This window comes from Malus sylvestris, chromosome 1 (genome assembly GCF_916048215.2).
Source record: "Malus sylvestris chromosome 1, drMalSylv7.2, whole genome shotgun sequence".
Taxonomy (NCBI): domain Eukaryota; kingdom Viridiplantae; phylum Streptophyta; class Magnoliopsida; order Rosales; family Rosaceae; genus Malus; species Malus sylvestris.
This window is the reverse complement of record NC_062260.1, coordinates 5,560,549-5,586,625: the sequence shown is the minus strand read 5'-3', so window position 1 is coordinate 5,586,625 and position 26,077 is coordinate 5,560,549. Positions and strand designations below refer to the sequence as shown.

At 39.5% G+C, this 26,077-nt stretch overlaps 2 protein-coding genes across 2 annotated transcripts; both read right to left on the bottom strand.

Annotated features, from left to right (window-relative positions):
* Positions 1–861: 861 nt before the first annotated feature.
* LOC126630412 (uncharacterized) lies at positions 862–26,023 on the bottom strand. The gene is made up of 7 exons (XM_050300574.1): positions 25,701–26,023; positions 25,442–25,617; positions 23,595–23,726; positions 20,749–23,499; positions 10,946–11,917; positions 7,176–10,808; positions 862–4,066 (listed from the first exon to the last, which is right to left on the bottom strand). The coding sequence occupies exon 7, from the start codon at positions 1,876–1,878 to the stop codon at positions 862–864; it is 1,017 nt and encodes a 338-aa protein (XP_050156531.1). The 5' UTR covers positions 1,879–4,066; positions 7,176–10,808; positions 10,946–11,917; positions 20,749–23,499; positions 23,595–23,726; positions 25,442–25,617; positions 25,701–26,023.
* On the bottom strand, positions 10,971–11,630 carry LOC126629824 (receptor-like protein EIX2). The gene has a single exon (XM_050299967.1). The coding sequence runs from the start codon at positions 11,628–11,630 to the stop codon at positions 10,971–10,973; it is 660 nt and encodes a 219-aa protein (XP_050155924.1).
* Positions 26,024–26,077: the final 54 nt, after the last annotated feature.

Sequence of the window (26,077 nt, the reverse complement as noted above, 5' to 3'; positions counted from 1 at the left end):
GGAAACATTCTCACTTACCTGGACCACCTCTTTGTTCGAAATTCTCCTTCTTGTTGTGCATAATTCCTTCAAAAACTTGGCGTACCTTGGTACTTGCTTAATGGCGTCAAGAAGAGGTATATTGACTTGCACTTTCCGAAACGTCTCCAAAATGTCTTTCTCGTTCTCCTCCTTCTTGGATTGCTTCAACCTGCCAGGAAAAGGCACGTTTAGTGGAATAGAACTAGGGGAATTCGGGATTGAACTTACCTTGGCCGAATTATATGGATTGGAAGTGCAAGATGGCTGCGGCAAAGGTGGTTCCCTCCTTGCCGTGGGTTTTGCTTGTGTGTTCTCTTCAAACTGCAACTTTTCATCCTCTTCATGACTTGTTTTGGATGCTTGGGGTTCAGTTCCAACTTGTTTGCCAGTCCTCAATGTAATTGCTTTGGCAGTTTCGAATCCCCCTTTTGGATTTGCAACGGTTGAACTGGGGAGTCTTCCTTGGTCTCGAAACTGTCCCATAAACTCGGCAATTTGCCCCACTTGCTTCTCCAACTCGTCCACCTTCTTGTCCCTAGTCTGCATGCCCTGTGCCATAGAAGTTAGTAAATTAAAAATTTGATCATTATCAATAGAAGAACCTGATTTTTGGGCGGGTTGTGCTTGGGTTTGATTTGGTGCAAACGGCTTTTGATAGAAACCCGGGGGTTGTTGCCTAAACGTGCTTTGTTGTTGGCCTTGTTGGGGTTCTCGCCATTTGAAATTTGGATGATCACGCCAACCGGGATTGTAGGTGTTAGAAAAGGGATCATTCCTTTGTTGGTATTGCTGCCCAAAGCCCACGGCATTGAGGGTTTCCCACCCTCCATTCTCAATCAATTATGGGCACTTGTCCGTAGGGTGTCCTTGCATGGAACACACGCCACACGCACTTACATTTTGAACTTTTGGCCCTTCCACAACCTGAGAAAGCAAAGTAGTAAGGTTAGCCATTTGATTTTGAAGTTCGGTTATGGCACTTACCTCATTCACTTGGTGTTGCCGTGGGGTGCCTCTTTGTCCAACACCTTTGTATTGTTGAGCGTTCAACGCTCGATTGGCAATCAAAGTCTTTGCTGCCGTGGGGGTCTTGTCCACCAAAGCTCCTCCCGCCGAAGCATCTAGCATTTGTCGTTCGATTGGTAGAAGTCCCTCGTAGAAGTATTGTAGCAGAAGCTCCTCCTTCATTTGATGCTGTGGACAAGAAGCAACAAGAGATTTAAACCGTTCATAGTATGTAGGAAAAGACTCACCTTCTTCTTGTTGAATTCCACTTATCCTTTTTCGTAGGAGGATGACTCGAGAAGTTGGGAAAAACTTCTCCAAGAAAGGTCGTTTCATGCTCTCCCAAGATGTGACCGTTCCGGGAGCTAATTCATACAACCAATCTTTCGCCTTTTCCATGAGAGAAAAGGGAAAAGCCTTCATCTTCAATATACTCCCGTCGACATTGATTGGAGTCATGCTTGAACACACCACCTCGAATTCTTTTAAGTTCTTGTTAGGATCCTCCATGGACAACCCATGGTACTTCGGAATATGGTGGAACAAACTTGACTTTAACTCGAATTCCTCGGTCTTTCCTTGGGCTGCCGCCGAATATTGAATACATAGAGGTGCGGCATTGTCCAATCCCGAGGCCGAGAGCTCCTTGATTGTACGATTGTCTTGTGCCATGACTGTCTCAACTTCACCCACTTGTGCCGTGGGTTCCTCTTGCTCAATCTCAACTTCGGCTTCCGGATTTGAACTTGATTCACTAGACTCTGGATTCTTCCTCTTTCGTCTCAACTCTCGTTCAAAATCGTCGTCAAAGTCCAAGATGTGTTCACGAACCGGATTAGAGCTCCGAGTCATAAACTAGTACCTAAAAATAAGAAACAAAAACAAAGTAAGAATCTGGACACAAATAAAACAAATTGAAATAAAACAAACCAAGGGATTAGCAACTTTGCTAATCCCCGGCAACGGCGCCAAAATTTGATGTGAAAATTATATTGACACACAAATTAACCCTCTTTTTATCAATTGTAGCAAAGTATGTAAGTAGGGATCGTTCTAAACCGGGGATTAGGAGGGATTGCAAAATCACTTGAAAACTGACTCAAATACGTAAAAACAAGTTTAAAACACTAAACTAGACTCAAAGAATGCAAAACTAAACTTTAAAACACCAAAACAAACCAAAAGACTCAAAACTGCCCAAAAACACTCAAAATTGCCTTAAAACCACAATCTGGGCAATTTTGAACACTAGACACAAACTTGGACGAAAATTGGTTTTAACTTGACCTAAGACACTTAAAAACACAAACTAAAGTGATTTCTAACTACTATGACTCAACTAAGTAAAGGGGGATTGATTTTGGACGAATTTAACTTTGAAAACAGAAACTTTGAAAACAAACTTTGACAAAAACGTTTTGATGAAAACTAAGATGGTGAAAGGCTAGTTAGAAGGTTCCTTCTCCACACATGAAACATATGCATACGACTCGATTTCCAATTACTCTAGCAATAAACCTTGAATGACAATGCCCCAAATTAACTAGATTGACCAATTAATTCTCAGATTTCCCTAGATTCATTGAATTGAATGGGATACGCATTACAACAAAATTATTCTTATCAAGGACCCTAACTATGGAATACGCATGATAGAGACACATATCAAAGATCATTAAGTTCAATGGAAATCATAAGCATTGACGAGGCATTCATAACTATGGGATACGCATGTTACTCTTGCCTAGGATTTACTTAACACAATCGTGACTAGCGACTTTTACTACTTATGAATATAAGTTAATAACGATTAGGTGAAATTCCCTTATACTCTAGCATCAAATTCATGCATGCAAACTAAGTGTCGACCCTCAATCAACATACATAAACATGTTATCAATCAAATAGATAAGTAAACCACATTCACGATTCATGAAATCATAATTGGAAGAAATCAAGTCATATAAAACATATGATCATGGCTTTGAATTCCCCTCTAACTATAAAGAAATTAGTTCCTCATGTTCGCAAACAAACAAAGATAAATGAATTTAAACATTGAAACAAAGATAGAAAACACCTAGAAACGCTCCGACAATCCAACGTCTTGAATGGCATGCACGGCTCCAAGTTGTCTTCCTTCTTCTCCTTGCAAACTCACGGCACAATGAGGGATGATTGGTGAATGGATTAGTGAAAATCTGGTAGAGGGTGGTGAGTGAAAGGGTGCGGCAATGGGTTGTATATATAGGCTGAAAATCCCATCTCCTAGGTAGCAAAGGACAAGGTTTTAAAGGCCTAAATTGCATAGGATAATAACATCCAATCCTATAAGGAAAACAAGTCAAAAACCCAAAGGGATTGGGAGATAAGGTCCAGCACAAAGAGTGTGAAATGATAAGGCTTCTAGAAACCAAAATCCTAAAGGAAATAGGGTAGAAAATTCGGCACAAAGTGTGGTTTCTAGAAGGATAATGCAAGGCAGATTTTTAGGCTTCTAGAAAGGTTCTTAGGTGTCATCTTGGTAGGATAAGATAAGGTCTTCTAGAAATCCCATTTTAAGCATCCTAATCTAATTAGAAACCCTCCTAAGTGGCTGGAATGTGGATAGTTTAGGATAAGGATAAGATAGGATAGGATAAGGTTTGATTGGATAAGATAAGCTAAGATAAGGTTATGGATGAGGTTTTGGATAATACTCCTTATCTTGAGCTGATTCTTTGGCTTTTAATTCTTCTTCTTCATGTAGGAAACCTTGCTTGAGTAGGAAACTTCATATATCTAGGAATCCATCTTCAATTAGGACTCCTTTAGTGATTAGGAATCCCAATTCATTTAGGAATCCTTCATTCAAGTCATTTCCTTCTTCAACTAGGAAACTTTGTATCTTCAATTCTTCAACTTTGAAACGCCTTCCTAGCTTCACCAATTCCTCAAATTCGTCCATCCCTTGTGCTTCATGTGCATGAACTCCATTTTAGCCCAATTTTGCTCCAAAATGCTCCAAATTGCATCCTTTTGCTCACTTTGTCTCTAAAACCTGAAAGCACATGAAAATAGCTTAAAAGACTAACTTAACTAAGAAAACACAACATAAATGCATAAGAACTAACTAACTAAGGCGCATAAATATGCTCCTATCAATGATCACTAGGCGAGGCTCTTTGGGGTGAACATGGGAATTCAATGTTTAATTATAAACCCAAAATACATGCAATACTTTATAAAAAACCGTCGATATAAACTCTCTAGCATTATCCAGTCTCCTGGACCTTAAGGGATAAGTAGGGTGGTGAACCCTTAATCGGCCAGGAGGTTTAGCAGCAATGTTTACAGACAAACATGTGACCAGTTTGTCAATTCATCAACCAAAACCATAAGTATTTATATGGTCCACATTTTGGTTTGATTCGTCCACATATATTCCCTTGAATCCACTGTGAAAAAGGAGTTGTTTTGTATCTTTGCTAGGGATGATTTAGAAATCAAATTTCCCAAAATGAGTTGGTTTTGGCAAAGTGTGCTTGTAGGCACAAGATCCTTACTTTGGGTAAGGAGATATGTCGTAGCATCATTGTTCAACCTAAGTGTCCCAAAAGGTCATGCCAAAACAAGTAAACTGCTTGAATCACCTGGCTCCAGCCCAGCCATATATGGCGTGGTCCTAATTGGGAGACAACCCATTGGCCCCTAATTAAAGCTTCGGGCTCATTTTTTAGAGGTGGTGCAAAGATATTTCACACTATTTTCTTCAGTGGTTCATTTATGATCATTGTCATCTCGAATATTCTTAAAAACTCAACGTCAAGGAGAATTTAAGGTCCCTTAAATGGTGATTCAGTACCATTCATACAACGAGGAGCATGCCAATGCTCTTAATCAGGTTGGATAGACCTGAAGTTGTTGTTAGAGATGTGATTTAGGTGTCAAGTTAGTGTGCGTAGTACGCATTCATCTAGACAACTAACTTTCTCACATTCCTACCTAATCACATGTTTAATTGAATCGGTCACATGTATTAAGAAACATGATTCAATTAACTCATATTCGAGGACAATATCAATAAGATTATCCATAAGTAAAACATACACCAAACGTGAATCCAAGAACATGGAAAAATGTTCACAAAGTAAATGGTTTACTAAGGGGATTCGGCCAACAAGGCCATCCATGTCAAAATTCTGCTCTTCCAACGGCGTTTGGTGAAGCAAAATGAGTCTCATGTATTGACTACTAGAATGGTACTCCTTAACAACATTGGTAGGGGCAGGAACAGGTGCATAACCAATAATCTATTCCATCAAGACAGAAGTAGATTATGCAGGGTTGAGGTTTAGGAATACTATCCCTTATTCTTGAAGTTTTAGGTTTTAAGTGCCAAGTATCACGCTTTGGGCATGATGCCACACCTTGGTAGGCCCTGATTCTACCATATGTTTGTGGTAGTAATCAGATCTGAGAATTTGGTAAACTTATGCTTTTTACATTGCTACTTCAGGGGCGAGTTCGAAGCATGGAAGGACTAGAAAAGTTTTCTCTAATAAAAAATTCGATCGGATTTATAAACTTCAGAATTGTACTCATTCATGGACATAATCATGGTGTGCTTTAGGCAATGTCTTTCATGATTAGACAGTCCGTAGGAGTGAGCCAAAGAGCCATGGAATCCTCAATCGGGAGGTATTTCCATTTGTAATGCTTTGAGCATAAGTCTTCGAATGAAGATCATGGGGGAGACTTATTCAGCTTTTCCATGCCATTGTTGGCTTCAATGGTTTCTCAGCTTCTTAATAGTCAAGCGGAGATTCATGTCTTGTACCCCACATAAAGTGGTTTCTATTAGAAACATCCAAATCAGGAAAATCAAACTTGTGACAATTCGACAATCCACTGAATTTGAAGGGAACAAGATTGTGATTGGTGCTATGGGAATGAATCATCCATAAGCATCAAATTTAGAACACTCAAGTTCTATGACATGGTTTTCATGAAAAAACGTTGAGTTGCCATGGGTGTATTGTTTTATGAAAACTTCGGGTTTCAAAGGCACTAAATTTGAAACTATGGTTCAATTTAGTTTATGAACATTAGTTCATAAAAGAGAGGTTCCTACAAGAACACAGAATGCAATATACAACTAAGTGTAGTGGATTTAAGGTTCTTCGGGAACTTAAGTGTGAGAGCTTCGGGACTACGAAGTAAGTCAACGGTTCGAAGTATAAAAATAAATTATTGAATCGTCAATGTTCAAAAGTGATCTTCAGGTTAATAATTTTGGATTCATTATCAGATTAATGGACTGTAGGTCATTTTTAATTAATTCAATAGATTGAGACCAAACGGGGTCCATCGTAGAAGCAAAAATAATAATAACATTCGGATTAAAATTATTTAAAGTGCTAAAAAATTAGCATTGGGTCGAAAAAAAAACTTAAAAGGACACAGCCCAACACGTGTGGGCTGGTTGTGTGAGGCACGGCCCTGCAACAAGCTGCAGGCCTTAGGTTATATTACATGGCTGCATAGCAGCCTAATTTGGTTGTAGATCAGCAGGCCAGGAGACAAAGTCCAACCGTAAAAAGGTTGCAGAAAGTGTGGCATAAGGCATGAGCAAAAGCCCAGCATACGCTGTCTTTTGGGTCAGAGGCTGCGGCCGTGAAGCTCAGCACCAAGGAACACATTCAGTCAAGTGTGGTCCAGTACACGAGAACAAGCCCAAACAGAGGTTAGTCCAGTCAGCTTCTGGCTAATGGAAGGTGGGCCGAGATAGAAAACGAGCCCAACAAGCAAAGCTTGCTACATGCAGGCTAGAGCAAGGACAGAGCCCAGCAAGGTTGGCAGGCTTATTGGTGGACTCAGGGCTTCAGGCCTGTGAGAACTTTAACCCATATTTTGTTTTTTTTCTTTCCGAATCTAGGGTTTGAAAAAACCCTAATTGCTTCTAATTTTTTTTTTCAATTCTTTGACTCACAATTCCACATAACAATTTAATTGTGCGATGCATGAAACAAAAATATATATTGACAAATATATGAACATATACAATATATATATCGGAAGGAAAATATAAACATACGGGTTCATGCATCATGGGGAATGTTTTCATGCTTCATGGTTGTTTCAAATATCTTACTTTAATTTAAGCGCACCTGATTGGCAAAAAACAACAAGAACCTTTGAATTTGTAGAAGATCCTTCTCATAAAGCCGGAATTGCATCTCCAATGCGTTGTATCACGTTCAACACATAAAAATTAAATTGAATCAATAGCATGTAGATCAATTCAAAATAATAAATTATTCATAAAAATGATGATTAAAACGTAATACTCCCCTGATGGAAGATAAAACTCTCTTGTTAGCGCAACGTCAAGAGCGTGCTGATAACGTGTTGAAGGCATAATTTACTAAACAATTATGGAGGCCTTAGAGAGAGAGAAATGTGCGGCAATGGAGAAGAAGAAGAGAGAGATGTGTAATTGTGGGTGTGTGTCAATTATGGAGGCCTTAGAGAGAGAGAAAGGTGCAGCAATGGAGAAGAAGAAGAGAGAGATGTGTAATTGTGGATGTGTGTTATTCCAGCCTATTGTGCCTTTATTTAAAGTAGTTGGATAGGTATAAACCTTTTCCTTTAGGATTACAACATTTAATGGGTAATCTACTCCTAATAGGAATATAAGAGATATTCCAAGATATACTAGGATTTACACAATTACATTCCTAATCTAATAGGACTGCACCAGAAACAACATTTTTATTGGTTGAAATGAAACCACCATTACAATTAATTAAAAATAAAAATTTGACATTGATGTCAAATTTGACTTCTAATCTCAAAACCTTCAAATCCAGTCAATAAATAACACTTCGGTTGGAAATATTTTTTTTATGGCAAATATGCACAGTTGCATTCCATTTAGGATTTTGGCATCTTATTTAGAGATGCTCTGAGAAAATGTGATGTCAATTAACTTTTTAATTATTTTATTGTGTGAGTTTCATTAATGCACCAATTATAAATCTTAAAATTTATTTTAATTCATTTATTTTTTAAAATGGGTCTTACATGTATCATTACTATAGTCTAAAGTTGGGGAAGAATTGACACTATTCATAAGCTACAGTAAAAATAGGCTGATTTTGATTTATTTACAGTTTTGCTATTCTTCACAAAATTTGGTTTTTTTTTTTAAGAGGAAACGATAGCTTATTTTATTCATAAGCTTAAGAAAGCATACAATCTTGGAGGAGGGAATTCCGGAGAAGATTCAGAAGCTTAAGAAAGCCAACTTGACCATTCAATGTGCCGCATAATTAGCGGTTCAACAAACATGGTGAACTCTAACGGATTCAAAACCCCGTAAACTTGACTTAATATCCTCAATTAACAATCCATCAACAGAGGTTTCACAGTTAAGGCTGCCAATAGCTTGAACAACCTAAAGTGCATCACACTCCAGGATAACTTGCTGCCAGTTTCTTTGAGATGCCAACCAATGACCCTCATGAGCAGCTAGAATCTCAACTATTTTGGGATTAATCACGTGCGAGATTTTCCAGACGAAACCTCCAGCATAGCTACCGACATGGTCCTGAAAAACAACTTAAAAGGCCCTTGCTAACGGTCTCACATTAATCTTAGTCACAGTTGTACACAATTGAGGATCGTTAGCAGCTTGGTCTTCAGTTGTCATGTTCAACTAGACCGTAATATTAAATAGTAAAACTCTATTTTAAGTCTCTCTCTTAAAAATTAAAGCTAGTAGTGTGAATTTTTTTTCCTTCAATTTGAGTTTCTGTGGGTTTTTGTATGAAAGATTTGGTTGTAAGGGTGATTTGACTAATTATGTCTTACATACATTAATCAATAAATTTGACAGGTTTTTGCATAAAAACACAATCCTGGAACAAAACGGCAGAGGAAATTCTCAGGAGATGCGATCCTAGATAGGCCTTCTGTAGAACATTGTTTTTTTTTTTCTTTTTCTCTTCAAAATATGTTGCTCAAGTGTCGACATTGGTACAAGAATTAATGTCAAAGAAAACATTTCATAGAAGTACCAAGTCTTACAAATAACAATTAAAAAATTTCTTACAAATAACAGTACAAGGTCTGTTGGAAAATATTAGTATTTAGGTTTATTTTAGTATTTGAGTTTTGCTTGTTAGTTTAGGATTTGGCTTAACCCATCCTAGTTAGGGTTTCTTAGGTTTAATTCTCTATAAATATTGCTTGTAATTTAGTTTGAGAAGAAGTCACTCACAATGTAGTCTCTTAGGGTTTTGTAGCCATTTCGGCATTCTCAATTTGTTTAATAATACTCTTATTATTTTGTAATTTTGTTCGTTTCGCACTTTGATATTCAACTTGGTATAAGAGCCAGGGGACGGGCCCGTACTGCCATGTGATTTGGTGGGTCCCCATTTGGCCCCGCGCGATGGGTGAGCCCCCATTAGCTCCATGTGGTTGTCGATGTTGATTTTCACGTGTGACCCATAAAATGGGGTTTTACGTGCGGGGGAGTGTTGGAATCCTCATTTGTCCCACATTGGACAGAGGGAGAAGAGAAGAGCAATTTAAATAGAAATACCTCTCTCTAACTAATACCGAGGCCTTTTGTGATAAAACCCCACATCTGAGGATTGTGCAAGTGGTTAAGTGGGTCATTGACCCGTCGACCTGAAAAATTCCACATGGTATCAGAGCAGATTTGATCATTCGGGATTTAATCTGCTTCGGGTTGGTATCTGGTTGCTTGTTTCCGTTGTCGTTCATGTTCAGATTGTTAGTTGGTATTGATTGTTTGCAAGAAGAAAAAAAATTGTTCGTTCGTTTTTGGTCCCGTGACTCTGCTTCTGCACCTTTGAACACCGCAGCCTGTAGGAGTATCCACAAGTCTGTATTGTTGCAAAGGAAAAAAGAGGAAAAAGTAGAATGGAATGAAAAAAGAAGGAAAAAAAAAGGGAGTAAAAAAAAGGAAGAAACAAGAAAAATTTGGTTGCTTGTTTGAGGCCCATGCGGGCAAAGGGAAAAAAATTTGGTTGGTTTTTTTGTTTGTTTGTTCGGAAGGTGGCATCGGCATTGGTGTTGGCATCATCGGCATTGGTGTTGGCATCATCGGCATCGGCATTGGCATCATCGACATCAGCATCAGCATAGACATTGGCATTGGAATTTGGAATCTTGCACTTGCACCGATGGAATTTCGTATTGAAATTGGCATCGGAAGTTAGCATAACAAAGCTTGCATCCATATCTACTTTGGCAAACTCATGTCGTGTACCGCCATGAGTTTGACGGGAGGTGTTGGAAAATATTAATATTTAAGTTTATTTTAGTATTTGGGTTTTGCTTGTTAGTTTAGGATTTGGGCTTAGCCCATTCGAGTTAGGGCTTCTTAAGTTTAGTTCTCTATAAATATTGCTTGTAATTTAGTTTGAGAATAAGTCATTTACAATGTAGTGTCTTAGAGTTTTGTAGTCGTTTCGGCATTCACAGTTTGTTTAATAATACTCTTATTATTTTGTAATTTTATTCGTTGTGCACCCTAATATTCAACTAGGTCCTTACCCAGCCCTCGAAGACAAGCTAGATAACAACACAGCACATACAAGGCCACAAAATCAAGAACAAATTATTTGTTTCGAACTTTCGAGCAATGCTCTCTTATTACGGAGGCATTTTACACTAGTAGTTGTCCATAATGACTTTAAACGTGCAGTCACCAATCTCCGTCTCCAACTGGATGGCAGATGCAAGAGTGTCACAAATATATGCATGATCTAAAAAAATGCAGGTAAAACAACATCAGTCATTAGGAGGGATTAAAGACAATATTTCACTGGAAAAAGTTTAATCATGACAGAAATGAGAAGATGATGTAGGTCTGTATGTGTAATGCATGTGTGATTGTACTTACCCTGCCTATGTCAAGGCATTCTCTGTCATTTGATCAACTCCACCCTTACGTAAACCCAATCGTTTACAACATTTAAGAACTTGAAGTATGCATATCTCCATGACCTGTTGAACATCAATGTGCCACAAATGCACCAAAATCCAACAACAAACCCGATCGCCATACTGATGTAAAATCCTTGCGTTATAAGTCCATCCTCATCTTCTTTATTCACAAAGACAGTTTGCTTCTGACTTTTTTCATCTTCAGGGCACATCTTTTGAAGTGGAAGTCCACGAAGTTGAGGATTTCCTGCATAAGCAGAAGGCTCAAGGGTTTGGAGTAGAGAACCCATAGGAATTTTGCCAGACAAGTTGTTGTTTGACAAGTCCAACACACCAAGACCATGTATCTGAAATACACTTGTTGGAATTTTACCATATATTTGGTTCCTTGATAGATCAAGAGAATCTAACGATTGCAACCTTCCAATCTCTGGAGTTATTTGACTTGTTAATCGGTTTCTCGACAGATTTAAAGAAATCTCCCCGGTTAGTCGATTGCTTGAAAGATCATCACTCATTAGAAGTCCCAAAGTAGTTTTGTATACGGAGAGTTTCCCTTTCCATATTAAGGATGCTTCATCCTCATAAAGTTTTCCTTTCAAAATTGAGGATCCATCATTCGCAGTATATTCTACAGTCATGCCTGTAGATGAGCCAGAGATGGTTGAGCTTGAATTTCTCCCACATCAAGAACTCTTAGCTCTGCAATTCTTCAAGGAGGAAGGCAATTCTCCCACGAATACATTGTTGTTGAGTTTCTTTGTTTCAATGCCAAAAAGTGATCCCATTGTGGTTGGAATTTCTCCAGAAAAAACATTATTACTCAAATCAAGAACGACTAGAGCATCAAAATGAGCCCAGGAATCTGGAAGTTCTCCAGATAAATGGTTTCTTGAGAGACCAAGAAAGTTTAGATTCCTTGCAGTGACTGCACATAAGGGAGAAATTGATCCTGATAAATTATTCTTAGTGAGATCCCAATTTGTTAACTCCGCCTATGTCTTACATGGCCGGTCCCAAGCCCGGATAAAGGAGGAGGGGGAGGGCGTCAGGTAGTCGACAGCCGGCACTCCATGATCACGTCGAATCCTTATGAAAATGAATCCAGAACAAAATCGCGCTAAAGCTAGGGCGTCACCCGTAAGTGGCGCGCTGTGTGGCCTGAGCACAGTGATAAGTGAGCAAGGGTCGCTGTATCTCCATCGGCACCCGGATGCAGTGTTAAATGAGCAAGGGGGCCATAGAAACTTCTTTTCGAACGACTCCACTCAAAGTTGTTTGGGAGCATATGCTCCTATCAACTTTACCCGGGACACACAAAAGAAGTACTTTGATCCTATTAGACGGGGGAGGGTGAAGAAGCTAGGACAGAAGGGTAGAGTTCAAGAGAGCAAAATGCGTTTAGGAACGTGGAATATAGGAACCTTAACGGGAAAATCTATGGAAGTAGTGGAAGTTATGGTGAGGAGAAGGATAAATATTATGTGCCTACAAGAAACTAAGTGGGTTGGTAGTAAGGCAAAGGATCTAGAAAACTCAGGGTTTAAACTTTGGTATTCGGGCACAAATAGAACGAGAAACGGTGTTGGCATCATCGTGGACAAGACCTTGGTACAAGATGTTGTAGATGTCAAGAGGGTAGGAGATAGAATCATGGCAATCAAGATTGTAATAGGACAAGAACTTATCAATGTGATTAGTGCGTACGCACCTCAAGTAGGGTTGGATACGAGTTCGAAGGAGAAATTTTGGGAAGATCTTGGAGACTTGGTGCAAGGAATTGCTCAGACGGAGAAGTTATTTATAGGAGGAGATTTAAATGGACACGTGGGCAGGGAGACAGGCAACTATGGAGGTTTTCATGGTGGCCATGGTTTTGGGGAGAGAAACGAGGATGGGGAAGCTATCTTGGATTTTGCAATGGCATATGATCTCTTCTTAGCCAACACCTTCTTTAAGAAGAGAGAAGAACATGTGATCACCTACAAGAGTGGGTCGTCAAAAACACAAATAGATTTTCTTCTAATGAGGAAAGGGGATCGTATAACTTGTAAGGATTGCAAAGTTATACCAGGAGAGAGCGTGGCTAATCAACATCGCTTGTTGGTGATGGATGTACATATCAAAAGAGTAAGACAAAAGAACAAGACTTGGAAGTGCCCAAGGACTAGATGGTGGAATCTAAAAGAAGAAAAACAAGCCATTTTCAAAGAGAAGGTAATCACCCAATGCGTGTGGGATAGAGAGGGGGAAGCTAGCCAAATGTGGGATTCCATGGCTAGTTGTATCCGAAAAGTAGCAAAAGAGGTATTAGGAGAGTCCAAGGGCTTTGCCCCACACCAAAAGGAATCTTGGTGGTGGAATGAGGAGGTACAAACAAAGGTGAAGGCTAAGAAGGAATGTTGTAAAGCCTTATACAAGGAGAGGACTGATGAAAATGGTGAAAGGTATAGAAAAGCGAAGCAAGAGGCGAAGAAAGCTGTCAGAGAAGCTAAGTTAGCGACTTACGACGATATGTATAAACAACTAGATACCAAAGAAGGAGAGTTGGATATCTATAAACTATCTAGAGCAAGGGAAAAGAAGACAAGGGACCTAAACCAAGTGAGGTGCATCAAGGATGAGGATGGAAAGGTTCTTGCTACAGAGAACGCGGTTAAAGACAGATGGAGAGGTTATTTTCATAATCTTTTCAATGAAGGACATGAAATGAGTGCTTCTTTAGGGGAGTTGAGTAACTCATAAGAGTGTAGAAACTACTCTTTTTATCGTCAAATCCGGAAGGAAGAAGTGGTTGTAGCTTTGAAGAAGATGAAGCATAAAAAAGCAATAGGCCCAGACGATATACCAATCGAAGTGTGGAAACTTTTGGGAGAGACAGGTATAACATGGCTCACTGACCTTTTCAATAGGATTTTGAAAACGAAGAAGATGCCAAATGAGTGGCGAATGAGCACTTTGGTGCCTATCTACAAGAATAAGGGCGACGTACAAAATTGCATGAACTATAGGGGTATTAAGCTAATGAGTCATACAATGAAGCTCTGGGAGAGAGTCATTGAGCATAGATTGAGGCAAGAGACACGGGTTTCGGACAACCAATTCGGGTTCATGCCAGGGCGCTCAACCATGGAGGCAATCTATCTCTTACGAAGATTGATGGAAAGATATAGAGATGGGAAAAAGGATTTACACATGGTCTTTATAGATTTGGAAAAAGCGTATGATAGGGTCCCAAGAGACATTCTTTGGAGGATTTTAGAGAAGAAAGGAGTACGAGTAGCATATATCCAAGCTATAAAGGATATGTATGAAGGAGCAAAGACTGCCGTAAGAACTCATGAAGGACAAACCGAAAGCTTTCCCATAACTGTAGGATTACATCAAGGCTCATCCTTAAGTCCTTACCTTTTTGCGTTGGTAATGGATGAGTTAACACGACATATTCAAGATGATATTCCTTGGTGTATGCTTTTCGCAGACGATATAGTGTTGATAGATGAAACTCAGGAAGGGGTAAATGCAAAGCTTAACCTTTGGAGAGAAGTGTTGGAATCTAAAGGTCTTCGCCTAAGCCGATCAAAGACAGAATATATGGAGTGCAAGTTCAGTGCAAATGGAGGTCAAAACGAGTTAGGGGTGAGGATCGGAGATCAAGAAATACCAAAGAGCGACCGTTTTCGTTACCTAGGATCTATCTTGCAAAAGAACGGAGAATTAGATGGAGATCTCAACCATAGAATACAAGCTGGATGGATGAAGTGGAAGAGTGCATCCGGCGTGTTGTGTGACCGCCGTATGCCACTTAAGCTCAAGGGAAAATTTTATAGGACGGCAATAAGGCCGGCGATGCTGTATGGCACAGAATGTTGGGCGGTGAAACATCAACACGTACACAAAATGGGTGTAGCGGAGATGAGGATGCTTCGTTGGATGTGTGGGCACACGAGAAAGGATAAGATTAGGAATGAGGATATCCGGGGTAAAGTAGGAGTAGCCGAAATTGAAGGAAAGATGAGAGAAAATCGGTTACGGTGGTTTGGACATGTGCAAAGAAGGCCTACTGACGTTCCGATTAGAAGATGCGACTATGGGATAGAGGTTCAGGGCCGAAGGGGTAGAGGAAGACCTAGGAAAACTTTGGAAGAGACTCTAAGAAAAGACTTAGAGTACTTAGATCTAACGAAGGACATGACACAGGATCGAGCACAATGGCGTTCTAAGATTCATATAGCCGATCCCACTCAGTGACTTGGATTTTCCAAGTCTCCAACTGAGAAGTTTTCCTCACTCGGGAAATTAAGGGAACACTACCCCAACCTACATGCTCCACTCAGAAAGCTTCAACATACAAGCTTTAACAAAAGAAAATTCAAAGAACTTAGCGAAGAAGGCTTTGGTGTATTTAACACAATACGTTGAAATGAAGGAAAGCTTATTTATTGATATCCCCGATAAGCTACAAATATGTACATATACATGAGTCAAAATAAGCACACAAGAGGGAGCCTTCACAAAGGTTGCTTAGGAGAAGTCTCAGCAGTCGGTAGAGCCCCAGAAAGAGAAGGCACCGGAGGGGGATCATTTGGAGCCTCAGTACTGGACAGAACCCTAGAAGGAGGAGGCATCAGAGGTTGATCATTTGGAGCTTCATTACGCGGTACAGCCCCAGAAGACGAAGGCAATAAATGCCTTTGGAACAAACCCACAAATCTCTGATGATCAAGTAAAACCTGACCATCAGTTTCCTTCATCTGGTCAAGCTTCCTCTTCATGTTTGTAGCATAGTCATGTGCGAGCCGGTGCAACTGTTTATTCTCATGCTTGAGCCCTCTAATCTCCTGTTTGAGACTCATCACTTCAGCCGCCAATGATTCAACTTGGCGGGTTCGAGCAAATAGGCGTTGGGCCATATTAGACACAGAACCTGCACACTGAACACTGAGAGCCAGCGAATCCTTAACAGCTAACTCATCAGACCGTTTGGAAAGTAGTCTGTTATCTTTGGGAGTGAGAAGGTTCCTGGCCACCACCGCAGCGGTCATATCATTCTTCATCACGGAATCCCCAACGGTAAGAGGACCAGTAGGGGAGACGAAGGATGGGCGCCATATGTTGTCTGGAGAAGGCGGGGCTGCCTCTTCAACAAGGTTCAAGTCAAAACGACGGTCGGAGGGGCCAGACATTTTCAAAGGTGTTGAAGAGAGAAGAGGTCGGACAAATCAAGATCTTAGAAGTGCAAGAATGAAGCTTCTACTGGTGGAGATTCAAGTGTGCTTTGGAACTTAATGTCAGCCCCTATAAAAATCTGCACTCGACGAAGCTTCAGAAATCGAAGAGGCGCCTGCTCAGAAATCGAAGAGGCGTTTGCTTTCTCAAAAGCTGGGCTGCTTAGAGATCACGAGGGTTGATCTCAGAAATCGAAGAGGCGTTTGCTTTCTCAAAAGTTGGGCTGCTCAAAGACCACGAAGGCCGATCTCAAAAATCGAAGAGGCGATCGCTTTCTCAAAAGCTGGGCTCCCCAGAGACCACGAGGGCCGATCTCAGAAATCGAAGAGGCACCTACTTTTCCAGCCTTTTCCAGCCTTGTCAGCACCTGTCACACGCACACTCAGTTTTGCGGAAATTATGGGCATTCTGTCAAAGACTTCTGGGGAAGTAGAAAACACATGAATCTTACTGTTCAATCACCCACTTCCCACACGCAACAATAGCTCATGGGTACCACAGATAACTTTGCCAAAGTTCTCTGCCAAAGTTGAGCACGTGAAGCTTGCAGCTCCCACTACATCGCTCTGACCAAGAAGGGTAAAAGAATAGCAAAGAAACAGCACTAACAAAGTTTAGACCCATAAATTTTGAAGGTCTAGCTACCATATTATTACCCACAAGGGTAAAGGAACAGTACCACTGCTGGATAATTGGAAAGTCCCTGTGTGTCAACCTCTGTGCTTCGTGGCAAGGTAGACTAGCAAACATGCCCAACCTTTACTCACATTCGAGAAAACACTCCCAATAAGATTGCTTGCTCCAAAATCGAAGAGGCACCGTCCTCCGAATCTCGAGAGCCAGACTCCCAACATGACTACTTTCTTAAAATTCGAAGAGAGGGTAAAGGAACAGTACCATTGCTGGATAATTGGAAAGTCCCTGTGTGTCAACCTCTGTGCTTCGTGGCAAGGTAGACTAGCAAACATGCCCAACCTTTACTCACATTCGAGAAAACACTCCCAACAAGATTGCTTGCTCCAAAATCGAAGAGGCACCGCCCTCCGAATCTCGAGAGCCAGACTCCCAACATGATTACTTTCTCAAAAATCGAAGAGACACTGCTCCCCGAATCTCGAGAGCCAGACCCCCAGCATGATTGCTTTCTCAAAAATCGATGAGGCATCGTTCTCCGAATCAATCGAAGAGGCGCTCGCTTTCTCAAAAGCTGGGCTGCTCAGAGACCACGAGGGCCGATCTCAGAAATCGAAGAGGCACCTACTTTTCTAGCCTTGTCAGCACCTGTCACACACACACTCAGCTTTGCAGAAATTATGGGCATTCTGTCGAAGACTTCTGGTGAAGTAGAAAGCACATGAATCTTACTGTTCAATCACCCACTTCCCACACGCAACAATAGCTCATGGGTACCACAAATAACTTTGCCAAAGTTCTCTGCCAAAGTTGAGCACGTGAAGCTTGCAGCTCCCACTACATCGCTCTGACCAAGAAAGGTAAAAGAATAGCAAAGAAACAGCACTAACAAAAGTTTAGACACATAAATTTTGAAGGTCTAGCTACCATATTATTACCCACAACTGTAAAGGAACAGTACCACTGCTGGATAATTGGAAAGTCCCTGTGTGTCAACCTCTGTGCTTCGTGGCAAGGTAGACTAGCAAACATGCCCAACCTTTACTCACATTCGAGAAAACACTCCCAATAAGATTGCTTGCTCCAAAATCGAAGAGGCACCGTCCTCCGAATCTCGAGAGCCAGACTCCCAACATGACTACTTTCTCAAAATCGAAGAGAGGGTAAAGGAACGGTACCATTGCTGGATAATTGGAAAGTCCCTGTGTGTCAACCTTTGTGCTTCGTGGCAAGGTAGACTAGCAAACATGCCCAACCTTTACTCACATTCGAGACAACACTCCCAACAAGATTGCTTGCTCCAAAATCGAAGAGGCACCGCCCTCCGAATCTCGAGAGCCAGACTCCCAACATGATTACTTCCTCAAAAATCGAAGAGACACTGCTCTCCGAATCTCGAGAGTCATACCCCCAGCATGATTGCTTTCTCAAAAATCGAAGAGGCATCGTTCTCCGAATCTCGAGAGCCAGATACCACAGACCACTTTTTCAAAGTGCTCTGACAGAGTTAAAACATGTGAAACTGGCAGCTCCCACTACCGTGCTATGACCAAGCAGGGTAAAGGAATAGCATTACTACTTGTTGTTAGGGAGACTCCTATATATGTCGACCTCCATCCCCAACGGACAGGCAGACCTGCAAAAATGCTCAACCCTTCATCATATCTGAGAGGGCACTCCCAACGAAGCCTTTCGAAATATTCAGCTTTCTTTCCCCCCGATAATACCTCTGCAAACAAGCTATACTAGAGCAAGAATATCTCATATCATCAGGGTTAAAAGCAAGAGTATCCCATATCATGCTTTTTCCCTGTCTTTTCTTTTGGCCTTGTTTTTACCTGCAAGACAAGGAGAAAGAGAGCAATCAGTCAGCACTTGGAATCAAGCTCCCAGCCAGGAACTGACTGCCTGGAACCCCTTACCTGATTACTTACCTGGCATTGCTCTCGAGTACTCATCTTCAACATCTTATGTTTCCAGGGAAGATTCCGCATCTGCTTGAGGAACAGATAGGGCAAGTGCGAAGGATACAAGGAAGCATGTGGAGACAAGCGTAACAGCACACGTGCCGATACATTCATTACTCTGTCAAAAGCAAAAGTATCCCATATCAGCAGGGTGGAACGTACTCTAGATTTGATGGACTTGTTTTGACCCTCAAATTCTTCAGTCGGCCTTATACTCTGGAGGAAACCAGAAAACCCTCCAGCTCAGTTCAAGAATAAGCCTGTGGAAAGTTACTTCTTCAAAAGCAAAAGTATCTCATATCATCTCTTCTCATTTTTCTTCTCTTTATCCTTCATGCTGCTGTAAGATGGGGAGAAGGTGAACAATCAGTCGGAGCTCTGATTGCTTACCTTGTCTGTCACCTCTTTCAGCAGACCCCCTAGCTCGGCGACTTGGGGGACTCCTACTACATGGTTTGTATCGCGCTTGACCAAGCCTGAAACTACAAGTAAGCTTCAAGTGAAATTGATACATTACCTTGTGCATCTCCACCAGTTAAAGATACCACCCCTGGATGGAGGAAGAGTACTTCCAGAGAAGATGCCACATCTACCTATGAGACAGATAAGGCAAGTCAAGACGACACCACACTCCGATACTTAGAAGTTTCGTGACTACGAGATCATTCTCCCACAATATTTCCTAATGTCATTTGTACTAAATCATTCACTTGTACTCACTAAATGAGAGCTTGAACCTATGTACTTGTGTAAACCCTTCACAATTAATGAGAACTCTTCTATTCCGTGGACGTAGCCAATCTGGGTGAACCACGTACATCTTGTGTTTGCTTTCCTATCTCTATCCATTTATATACTTATCCACACTAATGACCGGAGCAATCTAGCGAAGATCACAAAAAGCGATCGTTTTCGCTACCTAGGATCTATCTTGCAAGAGAACGGAGAATTAGATGGAGATCTCAACCATAGAATACGAGCTGGATGGAAAGAGTGCATCCGGCGTGTTGTGTGACCGTCGTAGGCCACTGAAGCTCAAGGGAAAATTTTATAGGACGGCAATAAGGCTAGCGATGTTGTATGGCACAGAATGTTGGGTGGTGAAGCATCAACACGTACACAAAATGGGTGTAGCGGAGATGAGGATGCTTCGTGGGATGTGTGGGCACACGAGAAAGGATAAGATTGGGAATGAGGATATCCGAGGTAAAGTAGGAGTAGCCGAAATTGTAGGAAATATGAGAGAAAATCGGCTCCGGTGATTTTGAACATGTGCAAAGAAGGCCGACTGACGCTCCGGTTCGAAGATGTGACTACGGGACAGAGGTTCAGGGCCGAAGGGGTAGAGGAAGACCTAGGACAACTTTGGAAGAGACTCTAAGAAAAGACTTAGAGTACTTGGATCTAACGGAGGACATGACACAAAACCGAGCGCAATGGCGTTCTAGGATTCATATAGCCGACCCCACTTAGTGGGAAAAGGCTTTGTTGTTGTTGTTGTTGTTGAGATCCCAATTTGTTAAAACTCAAATTTGGATCAGGTTAATATGCAAACTCCAATGTCAAATTTGCAAATGTCCCTCTAATTTGGTTGTGGAGAGATCTAGAAACATTACTTTACGGCATAGCCCCAAAACCAACTTGGAAGGATATTTGAAATATCAAGCTCCGAAAAATTCTTCTGAGTTTGAAGCCATTTTGGGAAATTCGAGCCCATTTTGCAAGATCCCAATCTAATGTCAAGTCCACTAGTTTTGAAAGGTTATTCACAGTTCTTGGTCAGTCAAAAATATTACTGAGATTGACAGAATCGATGGTCAAGTAAATTAAAGAAGAAAGATGAGTGAGCCAATGGAGGTTTTTCACTTTGAAGTCATTAAAATTGAGATCGAGATATCAAAATAAAAACAATTAAGAGAAATCGAGGTACCTTAAGTTGCTGAGAGAACCAATGAACTCTGGAATTTGGCTCCGATTCAAGTCATTCCAGCTGAGGTCTAAGTATTCCAAATGCTGCAACTCAATCAATTGAGAGCTAATTTTACCTCTCAATGGTTGAAATTGATTTACTTTCAATTGGAATTCCTCGCCAAAATCAAGTTTCAGAACATGGCCTGTTCGGTTGTCACAGGCGACTCCTTTCCATCTGCAGCAATCTTGTTTTGCACCATCTGTTCCCCACGAAGAAAACGTTACTCGGTTGTTCTCATCCATGGTGAAGCCTTGTTTGTATGCTAGGAGTGCTTCGCTTTCCTTCTCATCGTCACCTCAGCATCTACATAGCCAACTCCAAAATTATCGAATCCAAGGGACAAGGAAGGAACGATGACATGGGGGACAAGTCCAAGGAGCGTGAATGCATATAAAACTTTGAGGCATCTTCCCACCATCGCTATATGCTAATGTAATGCATGCGGTACTGCAAAGTACATATATCGCGTACGCTAAATATTTATATGCACAACCATAACTTGACAAATTCACTTGCATCACCGTTGTAGTTATTGCAACTTGTTTAAATGGGCAGAAATAATTGGGGCAATGATGCTAATGTTGAGTTACCCTCCTCCATATTGCAATTAGTTTTATGGTGCACTTTCAACTTCATTCACCGTATCAGAAAATGTTATTTGTTTCAGAAAAAAATGTTTTTTTTTTAATTAACCAAGTTCCCAAAAAAGAAAAGAGAGCATGAAATGTTCATCCTTCCACAGTATAGTACTAGAAATTCGTACTCGCGCGTTGCTATGAGATTACAAATTATATGAAAGGTTATGTCTAAAAAATATAAAAGATTAATATTATTTATATTGACAACATTAAGAAGATTTTTACATGGAAAAGTTTTGATTGATATGGACCACATACAAAAGATCATAGATTTTTTTTTTTTTTTTTTTTTTAGAAAGATTAGATGTGAGTTTATTTACTTAGTTTCTGTGGCTTTTGATCAATAGTAGTAATTACATATAAAAGATTGTGAATTACATGGAAAGAAGTATTAGGGAGTATTGTTTGATTTATATGATAAAAGATTGTTCACTGGAATATCCAAAGTTTCCTTGTATTCTTGATTGCCAAGAAAGCAGCCTAGTCAAAAGGAAAATAAAATAAAAGGTGCAATGAAATTAGATATCAACAAATTCATATTGTATAGGATGTAAACGTAGAGATGAAATGATAACTCTATTGGTAGAATGAAGGTCAAATATATGTAGAATGGACAATTTTATTTTTTCCTAAAATTTCATATAATGGCACTGCCACACATGAATATATGATTAATGGCCAACATATGAATATATGATGCATGGCATAATAAACATTTTTTTTTATTAAAATTAGCAATCACTAAAAAAGTGCATCAACTTGCAACGTGGTAATTTTGCCTTTCACACCACATATTTGCATTTCTAATAACAAATGCAGATAACAAATAAGCCAATATAAATGTACACTAATGTTTATGAATCAAATTAATTGAATAGGCAACAATAATTGAAAAAGGATGAATGCACTGTAAACCACAAAGACTAATACATGCAAAAGCAGAAAAAGAAAGGTGAACAAAAGTCTTCAACTTTTGACAATATCACACCAACTTTAAGACTTTTGTATGCTCAAAAGTACGATTCTCTCATCTCCTATTTCCGTTCTTTTTCCTCCTCTCCTTTCATATATTGCTTTTTGTTTTATTATTTTTATATAAAAAATTAATATAAGATATTAACGTGACTTAATCGTTTAAATAGAAGGGAAGGGAAGGGAAGGGAAGGGAAGAGAAATTAGGAGAGTAGGATTCTCTCCTCTCCTATTCTCAGCCTCTTTCCTCCCCTCCTTTCACATATTATTTTTTGTCTTATTATATTTATAAAAAAATCAATATAAGATATTAACATGGTTTAACTGTGACTGTTTAAATAGATGAGGAGAAAAGGGAAGAAAGATTAGGAGGGGAGAGAATTCTCCTCCCACACACAGAGCCTTCTGCTAGGAAGAAGGCTATCACACTCTGCTTTCTGTCATACTGCTTTCTGCCACTTTTGAAAACATTGACATCTATCAGAAAGGACAAGGATTGTCTGCCCTCCCACTTCTGATGCCCTTCCGTACTCTTCTGTTTTGTATGGTCACGATTAAGCCATGTCAACATTTTATATTATTTTTTTTATAGAGATAATAAGACAAAAATGAATAGTAATATAAAATGTTGACGTGACTTAACCGTGACTACACAAACAGGAGGGCATTGGAAGTGGGAGGGCAGACAATCCTTGTCCTATCAGAAAAATCTTTTGGCCACTTTTGAAAACATTGACATCTAGTAGAAAAGTGAGAGAGAGAGAGAGAGAGAGAGAGAGAGAGAGAGAGATGAGAGATGAGTGAGAGAACCGATAAACAAAAACCCCCTAAAATCACAAAAGGAAATTTGAACAGAAAACAAATTTGCAAATCCAAAATCGCAAAATCGAAATTGAAACACCCACACTGAGAAGGCTATAAAACTCACCAGGAAACATTAGCTTTTTTGAGTAAAAAAATTATTCAAATTATTCGAATTGAGTTGAAGAACCGAGGAAAGTTCTACCGGTTCAGTGGTTTTTCCAGCAACAAAGCACATTTTTCCCTCTTTTTTCGCCTTTCTGACCATCTCCAGGTTGGAGAATAAATGGATAATCACCTAAACATTCGTTAAAGAAAAATGGTTGCATTAGAAAATCCTCTTGTACTCATAAAACAATAATAATATTACATCAGAAATTCCAGAATTCTTACCAGCATTGGGTTTTTAGCTGAGCCTATAGGTGTAAAATTCTCACCAGAAATTACCAATATTTTTCCTGAAACTTTTCTTTATCTTCGTGAGAATCAGAAGATGAACTCGAGCATCCTCCTCCAATTAGATGCCTGCATAAATTCCCCAACAAATTCGATTAGTGTTTAAAAATTAAAACATTCAAAAGCAATATTTGTGATACTTTTTACTTGTTATTTTAAAAAAGCATGCTCAAGAAACCTCTAGCCTGTCAGAAAAGGTCATCAAACCATATAGAACCACAAACACAAAGCACATAAGAAATGCAAAGATGCAGATTTTCAAGGAAGCTTAACAGAGTCAATATTATATTATATATTTTACTCTATTCTTAGTGTAATTTGGTAATTATTTTGGTAGAATTTTGATACTTTGTTTTATATTTGTAATATAGGACATTTGACTTCCTTTGGAGCAAAACGTAATCAAATGGACAAATTTTGAAGTGATTCAAATTGGAGGACGTTTGTCTGTCTCTTGGCTTGTTTGTGTCAAAATTTGGGATTTTTCTACCAAGCGGTTACTTTGTAGCCCAAGATGACCTTAGATGGGTTTGTGGCCTTCTATAGAATTGTTCAGAATAGTCCAAGCTTTAGATCCAACTATTTTGGGCCAGTTTTGGAGCTGATTTGGGTCCAAAACGTGGCTGTGCAGATTTTTGGGTGAATTTAACAAGTTAATTTAGGATTATGTTTCCTATTTTATTTCAATTTATTAGGTTTCCTAGTTTTATTCTAAGACCTTTTATTAGGAGAATTTTATTTAGAGTAGTATAAATAAACCTTTTTGGGCTAGCCTTAGGGGGGAACGCACGCACTACTCTAGAGAGTTTTTGAAGTTTGCTTTCAAGGTGTTTTCTATCTTTTTTCTATTTCAATAGAATTCCTTTTGTTTTATAGTTGTTCGTAACTAATTTTCTTTTACTTGGGCAATGCCTTGAGCCTTAGCATGAATATGTAGTTTTTATTTAATTGCTTATGATATTATGCATGCATGCTTTGAATTATTAATCACTATGCTTTAAACTGTTTATATATCTTAATGCTTAGCTACCATTAGGATGTTTAGATAAGTAATCGAATGCAATTTGGTCGAAATACCACTAGGGGGTTGAGTATTGCTTCTTGTGGTTGATAGTTGTTATTTCACCTAGGGCGAATACTACGTCTTAAGGGTTGCATGGTTTTTCAAAAGGTTTTCACAAAGCATAATGAGTCATGCATATTTATATTTTATCTGAATACCACAGACAGATTGCATGTTTGATATACGTTATAGCTTGAATATCACGAGTAGAATATGCATTAGGAAAACCTAACCTTCAAAATTGCATGTGTAATTCATAAGTAATTGGTAAAACTACATAAGATTGTTAAGGGAACGACGGAACCCTAGTGCTTTTCCAAATTTATTTCTCAAAACCTTTTCTTTTTTATTTGATTTATTCTTAATTGGTTACTTGTTGTTTTTCCTAAATTACTTTTATTAAATTCGTTTTTATTACATTTAAATTCAAAACCAACCTTTTCCAATCCTTGTTTTCAAATAATTAGCTAAGAATTAGTATAAATACATATTATTCATTCAATCCCTGAGGAAACGACATTTCTTGAGCCATTTATACTACAACTACTTTGTTCTCTTGCAAGTATTTTTAAGTGTTTTTATTCCTACTTTTGCAGGTGGTAAAAATCTCTATCAACAACCTCCAGGAGCAAGAAAAAAATGCAAGATGGATTCGTACAAAATGCTACAAACAATAACCAAATTCATGTCCATTTTAACATGAAAACAACAGTAACATTACCTGCCATTCCAATGAGACAGAAACCTACGAAAAGGATGAACAATAGGTAGCAAATCATTCCGCCTCATTTCAACCTTGTGAACAGGAACCGTCTCTATTTCCATCTCTCCACCGGTAAGATCTTTACCAAAATTTAGCTCACCAGCAGCAGACGGACTCATTGTATAGAAATATATCTAAGACATAAATGAAAGGATCACAAACATGTTTGACAATGGTGATAAGCAAAGGGATCTCGCTATCAAAATATGAAAGGTACCTTAGACTTTTGCCAGATTGGAATCCTTCCGGAATTGATCTGAACCTCAGCATTAGAGAGGTACACGTGTGATTGTTCAAGGGGCTTTGCCAACTCCTTATCCCCAACATCATTGTCATCACAGTCGGAACTATCAACTCTGTCAATATCGTCTTGTTTCCCAAGTATAATCCCAGAAATGCCTTCCTCTCTTTCAGGCTAATCGTTTCTTTGGCAAACATCCATGAAATGAAAACAAAGGAAAAAACAAATAATACATTTATATACCTTTAGCACAGATGGTTCCAAGAATCTGAATAAAAAATCCCAAAATCTAAAAAGCACTGTTTCCCGAAACTGAAAAACAAAACGATCAAACATGCACAAAAACAATATGT

What these genes read in the sequence shown, in the direction of transcription:
- LOC126629824 (XM_050299967.1), bottom strand. Translation starts at nt 11,630, where the DNA reads ATGACTGTAGAATATACTGCGAATGATGGATCCTCAATTTTGAAAGGA.
- LOC126630412 (XM_050300574.1), bottom strand. Translation starts at nt 1,878, where the DNA reads ATGACTCGGAGCTCTAATCCGGTTCGTGAACACATCTTGGACTTTGAC.